This window comes from Danio rerio, chromosome 13, assembly GCF_052040795.2.
Source record: "Danio rerio strain M-AB ecotype USA chromosome 13, GRCz13ab, whole genome shotgun sequence".
Classification (NCBI taxonomy): Eukaryota; Metazoa; Chordata; class Actinopteri; order Cypriniformes; family Danionidae; genus Danio; species Danio rerio.
Genome location: NC_141033.1, coordinates 39,316,601 through 39,328,104, shown reverse-complemented (window position 1 = coordinate 39,328,104; position 11,504 = coordinate 39,316,601). Strand labels below are relative to the sequence as shown.

The 11,504-nt window shown below is 36.0% G+C and overlaps 1 protein-coding gene across 2 annotated transcripts; it reads right to left on the bottom strand.

Annotated features, from left to right (window-relative positions):
* Positions 1-493: 493 nt before the first annotated feature.
* dmac2l (distal membrane arm assembly component 2 like) lies at positions 494-11,405 on the bottom strand. Of its 2 annotated transcripts, none has more exon segments than NM_200218.1 (5): positions 494-858; positions 3,320-3,491; positions 8,036-8,244; positions 11,000-11,111; positions 11,357-11,405. In NM_200218.1, coding segments are annotated over 4 exon segments (600 nt in total). In that variant the 5' UTR covers positions 11,104-11,111; positions 11,357-11,405; the 3' UTR covers positions 494-743.
* Between the last annotated feature and the right edge of the window lie 99 nt (positions 11,406-11,504).

Here is an 11,504-nt window from a genome sequence, read left to right as displayed (position 1 = left end):
ATATATATATATATATATATATATATATATATATATATATATATATATATATATACACACTGTATAGGTAAAGATTGCAGTATGTGTTTTAAATATCATAAAACATATTTAATGGAATTGTTAGTTGGTGAAGGCATGATCAAAGTAGCCAAAATGTTTCATAAATAAAAATAAAACCAATGGTTTGGGGTTGAGTATAACTTGTTTTAATCTGTAGCACTATATCTGTGTGGGCCTGGATAACCCCGTGTTGACATTTAATACCCCATTGTGGACATGATGATCCTTTTGTTGCCTTTGCGACTGGTGCTAATAATTGAGCCACTGACTTGCACCACATGCCAAATCCAAGAGACGTGATTCGCAAACGTGTGTTTTTGTTTTGTGTTGATATGAATAGATGGAACTTTAAATAGTTGCTGTTTGTTTTCAGACTAAATCATTAAAGATCTTTCAGCAAAATATATCTGACTCTATAGCTTTTCGTAAGAGATGTGTGAGGAAACAGCTGGAAATTTATTGATAATGGCAAAATAACATCGTTCAACTGCCTCGGGTAGTCTGACAAAATGTAATCAAAAGCTAATCAGATGGGATGCCGGTTCTTTGATTTTCTGCATCCTGCCCTGTGATGCCCAGTTGCCTGGATACTGTTGCCGAAGTAGTGATGGACATCAGCCAGAGGGTTTGCCTCTGCTCGTATGGCTGTGAGAGTTGTGGTTTTCCAAATGTGCTGTGATTGGTTAAGCGAGATCTAGCTCTATGGTGAGTCTGGGAAGTGCAGCCTGGAGTCTGTCCACAGTCTGATCTTTATCTTTTACACCAGGGAGATCACTGAGAAACAGCCTCTCCAGCTTCCTGAAACACACATGCAGAGGTGACAATTATGATTTCAGTAGCTGAAGTCACTGTGATGCTACTTCCGCGGTCCGCTTAAATTTGAGTTGATTTTGATTAATGATGTTGCGCTTGAGTCTTGAGGCTTTGTCCCTGTTACACATTCAGCCTGACTTTGCGTAATGTGTGGGTATGAGATGGATGTTGAATGTTGTAGAATGCTGTAGTTTTGTGTGTGGTAGTTATTTGTCGTGGATTGGGACCTTGTTGGTCACTCAAAAATATGGCTACCCAGCCCTCTTCTCTCCTCTTTACCCCCTGCATAGGTGAGTGTATGCACCTTTGTAGCCTCTAGTTTATGACACCTATGCCTACATGACCAATCGAAGCTTGTCACCATGACAATAAGACACACAAATGGTAAACAAACAATCATTAAATCAAAATAATAGTAATATGGCTTGTATATACTGTCTTGACAAACTAATATGTTTTCAAAAAGCACAGAAAGCCCAAGTATGTACTATGGCCAATAATAGGCTTTTGTACCTGAGGAACTATTCCTAGATCTACTGGCGGAAGTGCCTGTTTTTTTCTACGTTTGTAATAATGCAGTAGCTGAGAATGGTTTTAGTTCTAGAAACACCATTTAGGGCAAAATGTATGTCTCAAACTCAATTCCTGGAGGGCCGCAGCTCTGCACAGTTTTACCTCAACCCTGATCAAACACTGCTGATCTCTAATTAATCAAGGTGTTGAAGACTCTATTGAACACCTTGATTATTTGGATCAGCTGTGTTTAATTAGGGTTGGACCAAAACTGTGGCTGCATCCGAAACCGCCTACTACTCAGTAGGTACTGTATTTGAATTCAAACGTACTACTCAGCCGTTGGAAAAGTACGTTCTATACAGTATGAATGTGAAAAGTATGAATGGCATTCGGACGTACTACATCTGCTATTTTGTTATGGTCACATGACCAACCTGCATCACTTCACTTCCACTCATGAATTCTATCGCGGGGCATTATGGGATAGCGCAGCGTGCATGGGATGCGCACTCCAGAATCTCGCCGGAAGTAGTAAGTCATCCGGGTACTTCTCGCATACTGATTTTCGTATGCTATGAATTCGGACATACTACTCTGCTTGCATACTGATTTTAGCGTACTATATAGTATGCAAGTATGCGGTTTCGGATGCAGCCTGTGGCTGCAGCTCTGCACAGTTTAGTTCCAACCCTAACTAGACACACCTGATCAAATAACTGAGTGCTTTAGGCCTGTTTGATACCTGCAGATATGGTGTTGAAGCTTTCACTTCGCTCTAATCCAGCACAATAGGAACAGTGAGGTAAGTGTATGCTAATTGTGCAAATACATGCCACACAAAACACAAGCACAGTATTTGAAAGTGTTTCAAAACACGGCAACATTTGAAAGCCAACATTCCTGGCATGTATTATGAAAACACAGCTTCGATCATGGCATCTTCTATCCTCCAGTCATTGATTTTGCAAAATGATGTTGGACTTGATGTTAGTGTCAGCTGGTTTATGTTACTTTAGATTGCTTGTGGTGGTGCAAATGTAACCAGGAAAACTGACCGGGAAAAACTTAGATGATGGGGAGGTAGGACTGGTTGCTAGTTCCTATAACTTAGTTCCTGGAACTCCCTGGTGCCAAAGCCTCTTATAATTAAAGTCCATACAAACCAGAAGTTGCAGAGACTTTTATTTCAGTATGCTGATGCACTTCCAGTTGAAATGGATTACTGAATAGGGGGCAGGGCTTTCTTTTTGCATATCATTCTATTTTAGCAATTAACGTTAAGAGTGGCGGGGTTAAGATTATTGTAGCTGAAGCTGTCAAACTGACGTCAACAGATAAAGGACCGCCACTCCAAACGCTGAAGATAACTGTTAGACTTTGGTTGAAGATTACCAAAACAGACATTTTTTAATGGATTAACTTGCACTAATAAATTAATCTAGTTTTTTTTCCAATGAGTATTTCAATGAGTGCCTTATATGAATAATAAATTAATAAAATGTTCTGTCTTTATTTACTCACTCCTAAGTGTTGCAAATGTGCAAGAGTAATAATGTTCAATTTATTGCATTAAGCAATCATCTTCACTTCAAAGGGAGCTGCAGATATTTTGTTTTGTCTGTATGTGTTACTTTAACTCTCAGAGTATCATGTGGCCATTAATCTTTATCTTATGAATCACCAGAAAAATGTATTCATGCTTTACTGAAGAAAAAAACACATCTTTTATGGCCTGATGGTCAGTAAACTAACTGGCAATTTCGATTTCTAGGTGAACTATCCCCCAGACAAACTATACATCAGAGTGTTTCTCTGACATTTGTTCATGAGATTATAAACATCCTATAATCACTGTCAGCGTTTGTCATACACACAAAACTATGAGCAGCAATATGGCGCTAAACTGAAATGAAATATCCTGTTCTCATACCCGAGGTGATGAAGGGCGATGAGTCCTTTATCTGACACGTTGCCACAGGAAACTACTGTCATCTGCTTTACAGTGTCCTGCAGCGTCTTTATCTGACCCAAACGCTCCAGGCAGGCGTCTTCTATATAAATACACTTATTCAACCTGATCTCCTCAACATGCTCCAGACCCTCTAAACAAACAAAGAATACAAAGGCATGTAATCACCATCAATTCTTTTAGATGTCTTTTGCAAACAATGTTTAATATGATGTTCAAGGGGTCAGCACCCAACATGACATGCAGAAACACCTATGTGTGTGTGTGTGTGTGTGTTTGTGTGTGTACCTGTTTAAGCTATTTTGTGGGGACCAAATGTGCCCACAAAGTTAACAAAAATTAAGATTAATTAAATTTTTTTTTTTAATTATTAATCGATATTGATCTGCAAGTCAAAAGTAAAATATATCGTCACCTTGGAATTATAAGGTTCTATCTGTGTTCTTTATGATTTTGAGATATTGCACTTCGAGGTTTTTGCATTCCATATAGCAAACAACAAGTGTGTATCAATTCTCTTTCCTACATAAACATGACAGAGATATGTCATTTTAAAAATGTAACAATAATGTAACAATATTTTGATATTTGAGTTACATTTTTGTTTTCTATAACAATTATTTAATGTTTTAGGCTAAATATTTTGTTTTGTTCAAATTAAGTATACGAGGCTAAATATTTTATGTTCAGTTTCAGATTCCTTCTCAGTTTTGTGTGGTGCGGCATTATTTAGTTGACTCTAATTTTGTGTTTCTTTTTAGTCTGTTGCACTATCAACAAAGCAATCCGGTGGAATGACAAAGAAAGCTGATTCTGATTGGTCCTTGTGTGTTCATTTAAAATGCTGATTGGGTCATCGAAAAAAAACTTATAGAGCCAAGCTAGAGTTCAACTTGATAGATAAAACCTTTTTTGGTTTTTAAATAAAAAGTCTTAAAATGTAAACAACTTACAAAAAAAAACATCAAATAATGTAAATAAATTGTCATTTAACAAAAATGTCAGATAGAACTTTATAATTCTATAATTCTAAGGTGACAATATATATATATATATATATATATTTATATATATATATATATATATATATATATATATATATATATATATATATATATATATATATATATATATATATATATATGTATATATATATATATGTATATGTATATATATATATATTTAGCCATCCTGTTTTTTTTTTATATGAAATATTTCCCAAATGACGTTTAAAAGAGCAAGGAATATTTCACTGTATTTTCTATAATATTTTTTCTTCAGGAGAAAGTCTTATTTGTTTAATTTCAGATAGAATAAAAGCAGTTTTAATTATATATAAAATATATAAAATATTATATACTGTAATCATGACAGATAAAAGTTTTTCATAATCTGTTATTAAAAATATTATATTCTTTATCTAATATAAAGAAATTAACAACATAATTGTGTAATATTATTATAATTTCAAATATTTTTTTCAAGTTTTCATGACAAAGCTGATTTTTTTTTTTTAAATAGAGTCCTCTCTCTTGTTGCTTTTTGCAGCGAGCTCTTGCAATGCTTAATTCTTAGCCTGGTTCATTGATCTTTTAGACAGCTTGTTTCAAGAAACAGATGTCAGCACTTCTTCAAATATTCTCTTTATAATAAAAATTAAAAAAGATATTTTAAGGTTAATTTTATTAGCCACCTAAAGCAAAAAAATTTTTCAATTGTCCACAGAACAAACCATCAGTATACAATGATTTTCCTAATTAACCAAACCTGCATTATTAAAATTGCCTAGTTAAGCCTAAATTGCATTTTAAGCTGAATACTCGTGTGTTGAAAAATATCTAGTAAAATATCATGTCATCATGGCAAAGATAAAAGAAATCAGTTATTAAAACTTATGATTAGAAATGTGTTGAGAAAACCTTCTTTCCATTAAACAGAAATTGGGGAACAAATATACAGGGGGGCTAATAATTCAGGAGGGCTAATAATAGGGTTAAGACTTCAACTATATTCGTTTAATTCATTCACATTTGCATTTTCTCTATCCAAAAAAATCCAAAATAACTAAGTCAATTGAGATGATGATTTAGTCTGCATATTACTATGAAAAGTATAGTAAGTATATTGATGTACATTACAGCTGAATGCGTGAAAAGACCGTGTGAGTGAAAAGGAGCAAGGCCCGCACTGTATCTGTCTGTGTAAAACACTCCTTTGCTTTACGTCACTTTTTCCCCACAACCGAACCTCTCATCCTCACCTGTGACACACAGACAGTGTCTCATCCTCATCTGTGGCACACTAGCGGTGTCTCGGTGTCTCACCATGCACATCTCACACACACTCGCAAACTTTCCCTCTCTGGGGTCTGATTCGATAAATAATGCAGGGCTGTTTTCCTGGAGCAAATGGAGTAAGAGATCTGAGGGGTGAGGCGGGTATTTGACCTTCTCCATTCACTGATGATTTCATTAAATTTGCATAGGTAATGTGTCACAACGCTAAAGGTTAAAGATAATTCTGCTATGTGAACATAACTGGGTCAGGGCAGGGGGGAGGGTTTAAGATGAAACACTGCACCAGTCATTTTTGAGATTTTAACTTTGAAGAGATTTTGAGATTTTTGGCTTGTTAAAGAGTTTTTTCAGTCTGATGTAAAAAAAAAATGTCCAAAATACACTATTAATTGTTTGTCACCCTTTTAAAAAGCTTGCAACTTTAATTAAGATCAATATTTTAAAGGTTATTTTTTTTTAAATAAATATAAATATCACACATCTAGCAAACGTTACAATTTTAATATCAATATTTTGAAGATATTTACTGATGTTTTCTTCATCCATAATTTGCTTGATTCCATACAACGTATTAATGTGCATAAAAATTGTAAAAATGTACTTTTTTTTTCTGTTTTCAGATTTTTTTAAGCGATAAAAACACTCACCGGCCACTTTATTATGTACACCTTACTAGTACACAGTTGGACCCAATTTTGCCTTCAGAACTGCCCTCATCCTTCATGGCATTGATTCAAACAGGTACTGGAAAAATTCCTCAGAGATGTTGGTCCATATTGACATGATGGCATCACGCAGTTGCTGCAGATTTGTCGGCTGCACATCCATGATGCCAGTCTCATATTTCACCACATCCCAAAGATTGAGATCTGTTGACTGTGGAGGCCATTCAAGTACACTGAACTCATTGTCATGTTCAAGAAACAAGTCTGAGATGATTCACTCTTTATGACGTGGTGCGTTATCCTGCTGGAAGTAGCCATCAGAAGATGGGTACACTGTGGTCATAAAAAGATGGACATAGTCAGCAATGAATGTGGCGTTAATAAAATGCTCAATTTGGTACTAATGGGCCCAAAGTGTGCCAAGAACATATCCCGCACACCATTACACCACCACCTGGTGTGGCACTTTGTGTTGTCTTCTGCTGCTGTAGCCCATCCGCTTTAAGGTTGGACTTGTGCGTTCAGAGATGCTCTTCTGCATACCTCAATTATAACAAATTTTACTGTTACTGAGTTACTGTTGCTATTTTATCAGCTGGAACCAGTCTGGCCATTCGCCCCTGACCTATGGCATTGCCAAGGCATTTGCACCCACAGAACTGCCATTCACTATAAACCCTAGAGATGGTTGTGCGTGAAAATCTCTGTAGATCAGCACTTTCTGAAATACTCAGACCAGCCTGTCTGACACCAACAACCAGGCCATGTTCAAAGTCACTTAAATCGCCTTTCTTCGCCATTCTGATGCTCGGTTTGAACTGCAGCAGATCGTCTTGACCATGTCTACATGCCTAAATGCATTGAGTTGCTGCCATGTGATTGGCGGATTTCCATTAAAGAGCAGATGGACAGGTGTACCTAATAAAGTGGCTGGCAAGTGTAGATTCCCCAAAATCCCCTCAGTGAAAATGTGTTTTACTCCAATATGTCAAAAAAATAAAAATCAAGTATTTTAAACCTGACTTCATCCAGAGTTCAGATATTTCTGGTAAAATGTATGAAAATTAGCACACTTGATTAAACAACTCTGCATTTGCATATTTAAACATAGCGTATCAGAAATCTTCTAACAAAAATTCTTAATGCAATCAATCTACTTGGGAATTATTGTGATAAATATTACTTATTATTATTAATTTAATCCTATTCCCCTGCAGTGTCTGGCCTTAAAGGGACAGCACACCCAAAATGTACCGTTCCTCGCCCTCAAGTGCTTCTAAACAGTTTCTTCTTCTATTGAACACAAAGCAAGATATTCTGAAGAATGTTAGAAAAAAGCAGCCATAGTAATACAACCTGTGTATAATGTTCATAGTACATCCATCTGTAAATATCACCATAGTTTTTCTATAATTAAGCTTTATTACTTACCTATATCCTGCTCTTGCTATTTCACTCCTGCTTAGTCCTAAACTTCATTTCGTTGCCTTGTACTTGTACATGTGTAATGACATTAAAGTTGAATTTAATCTAGTTGGAACAGAAAATACTATGGAAGTCATAGTCATTGGCAACATTCTTCAAAATATATTCTTTTGTGTTCAACAGAAGAAAGCAACTCAGACAGGGTTGGAGGATGAGTAAATGATCACAGAATTGAGTTTTTGTGTGAACTATCCCTTTAATCCATCATTTTGCAGCAGTCAGTCTCTTACCCAGATGATCAAACCCTCGGTACATGATACAGGACTCTGTGGCATCAATAGCTTCAATCCGGTATCTGCCCAGTGGCCCCGTTGGGAGTCCGTTGTAGTCGTGCTGCCAGCGGTCGAAACCACGGAAGCGAACTTTAGCTCCGCACCTCAGCAGCCACTCGGCAGCAGCTCGATCAGGACCTACTGCTTTAATACGCTCATAATCAACTCTAGAAGGATCACAAACACGACAATTACTGATTAGTACATCTGGAAAACACTCATGACATAACATGCAGTAATGGATAGCACCTTAAACGGGACCTATTATGCAAAGATCACTTTTACAAGGGGTTTAAACACAGACGTGTGGCAATAGTGGGTAAATATAACCAGATTCTATTAAATTCTATTTTTTTATAATCACACTTGATAAAAACACTTTGACATTTAGCCCTTGTACATGTCATCAAAGGGAAAAGCTCTGTTCACTAGTAAAGATATCTTCCTCATAAACATAAACAGCTCTGAGTGAGAAGCAGCCATTTTGAATCTATACCTATGCCATTTTTAGCTCCACCCTCTTTTCACAATAGGGCTGGGAGCACAATCTAATTTGAATTTAAAGCAACAGTCACCAAAACAGCACAGTTAAGGCATGTACACATCGGGATGCTTTTAGTTTGCGTTTATCATCAGCGTTTTTCAAGATGTTTTTTCACATTCAAAGCTAATCGATTTTCACGGGCGTCGAGCAGGAGAGTATGCGAAATCACTCCTTGACGTTAGATGGTGCTTAATAAAAAACAGAAAGACCCCGGTGCACAGGGTGGCGCTACACAACTTTAATCTTCTGACACCAGCTTGTAACACAGAAGAAGAAGAGAAAAAGTTGACAAACTTGTTAAAGTCACTTTTGGTACGAACAAGCATGGATGGTTCAAGTAGCAGCTCCAGCTCTAGCGATGAAGAAATGACTATTGTTCACCAGTGCAATAAGCAGCTCCACGTTCATATCGCCTCAGGGCATCTTCTTCAATGTGTCCCAGTTTTGCGCTTGAGCGTCTTCAAGCCAAGTGCCGTTTACTGTAACTTCAGCGGCTTCGTGCACCTGAATAATAGTACCAATCTGATTGGTGGAGAAGGTTTTGATGTGGCGCATCAAAACAAAAGAAAAAACGAGCTTAAGCGTTTCTTTAAAAATGACAAAAAAAAAGATAAAAATTATATATATTTTTAATTGTTTTTAGCATAAAAAAACATAAACAGAACAACAACAAAAAAAGTCTGTTTCAAAATACACAAATAGTCGGGCACAACATAATACAATATCATCCAGAAAGCGTAAGGAAATAAATAGAATTAAATATAAAACAATAATAATTTACAGGGAAATGTGTGGGCTCCACAACTCGACTTATGCCAAACCAATCCCACCTGTAAAGAGTTACAAGTCAGCATTACTGATATAAAACATAATTGGATTCTAGATTTTAAAAAATGTGTTTAGTTTGTTTGTCTAAAAACTACACTTTTACACCAGATGTTTTGAGGTGTCTTTTTTTAGTCAAGAGACATTAAACGTCGATGGAAAATGTGAGCAAAAAGCCTCCTGGTGTAAACAGGCCTTTAGGATCAAAGCCTAACAGGAGCAGTTTTAGAGTTATTTAACCATTATTTATGGGTTATTTTGAGCTGTATCTTCACATACACACTTCAGGGACATCAGAGACTTATTTTACATCTTGGAAAAAAGGGCATAATAGGTGTATAATAGGTTGCGCATCGATCGATTACTCTTCAGTGTTTGGACTCCCAGCAGTGAATATTAAAACAAATTGAACTGAACTGAGCTAACTGAACTGAACTTAAACTCTGAAAACTGAACTACACTATCAATTCACTATAATCTTCTTTGTGAAGCTGATTTGACACAATCTACATTGTAAAAGCGCTTTACAAATAAAGATGAATTGAAAATGTAATTAAAGTGTAGAGAAGCCATATAAAACCAAAGATAGACCAAATAATCAATTAAATAATTATTAATTAATGAATCAATTTTGATCAATGTCATTCCTAAATACATGTCTTAAATTAAAAACAATTTACAATAACTGAACAGTACTGTATAGCTGTTTGTAGTGATTAAATTGCACTAAATTAATATCAGTACTATAGAAGTCAATTAAAAACACACAATTTATTGACCATAATTTACAAAACAATTTTGGACGGCGCTTTTTAGAGACTACATGGACCTTTTAAAAGTCAATTTGACAAACTTCAGGGCTGTGATCTGCAAAACCTAAAAATGGAAAACAAAAAACACCAAGTAAATCCACCAGAAGTATAGGCATATTAAATATAGATCATTCAGCAAACTTGTGTAAAATATAAACCGTACTGTTTAATCCTAATGCTTTCGAATCATAAGTTTAGCCTGGAAATAGGAGCTGTTGTTGTGAATTAGCACCGTTAGATTAGTCTCTGTAGGGATTCTTCACCAGGGACAGTCATTCTACAGACTAATCACTCCAGACAAGAGTCTCTTATAGATATTTATGGCTCTCACACTAAACATTTTGCCTGTTGTAATTGGCCTCAGGTGCTTTAGTTTGGCTGGGAAAGGAAAAGAATGATGACATCCGTACAAGAGCTAAACTAGTAGTGACCTAGTTTTTATTTTGTTGATATATGTGACGACATTAAGAGATGAAAAGTAAAAATATATATATATATATATATATTTATATACTTTATTTGAGAATTTTGGTTTTATATTGTGAAAACTTAAAGTCCCCTGCCACTTATTTGACTTTATTTTTATCTAGTTCTCATTTTGTAGATTTTTTTGTATTGCTATATTATGATTAATGCCAGTGTTGTGTATGTAAATTGATTGTGTTTTTGTATAGTTTTCTGTCTAAATTCTGCTGAAAGTTTATTTTTAAAAATGTTGTTTTGGAAAATATGCATATTTACTTGTTGAAAACAGCATTCAGCCAGCCCCAAAACTCTCGTCTGCCCCCTGACGGCTGCTTATGAGCGGATAAAATCCTCCGCGCTGACCAGGTGAACAATCTCATATTTATGGCTAAGATAAAGAAACAGAAACAACAGGTGAGATGTCAAAGCATGAAGACGCCATGTTCACTTTCACACTCTCTAGTGGCAGATCTATAATCACTTGTGCATGTTGACTATCGTGTCATTGAATAATGGAGGACAACATATTCATTTATCAAACCTCTAAATATCCTAAAGCTCCAACAGAATCGATTCCTATATCTTTATACGAATAATTCTACATTAATATAGCGAGAATCCTACATAACTGACCCTGCTGTTCGGCTTGTTGCAGTTCTGACGGGTTCGTTATTTACATCCTGCGTCCTCCATGCGCGCTCGCTCTTTCACCTGCTGCGTCATTCCGTCTCGCGTTCCCATTGGTGAGCGAGTGTACGTCAGGGGCGGGTTCTCGAAGGAC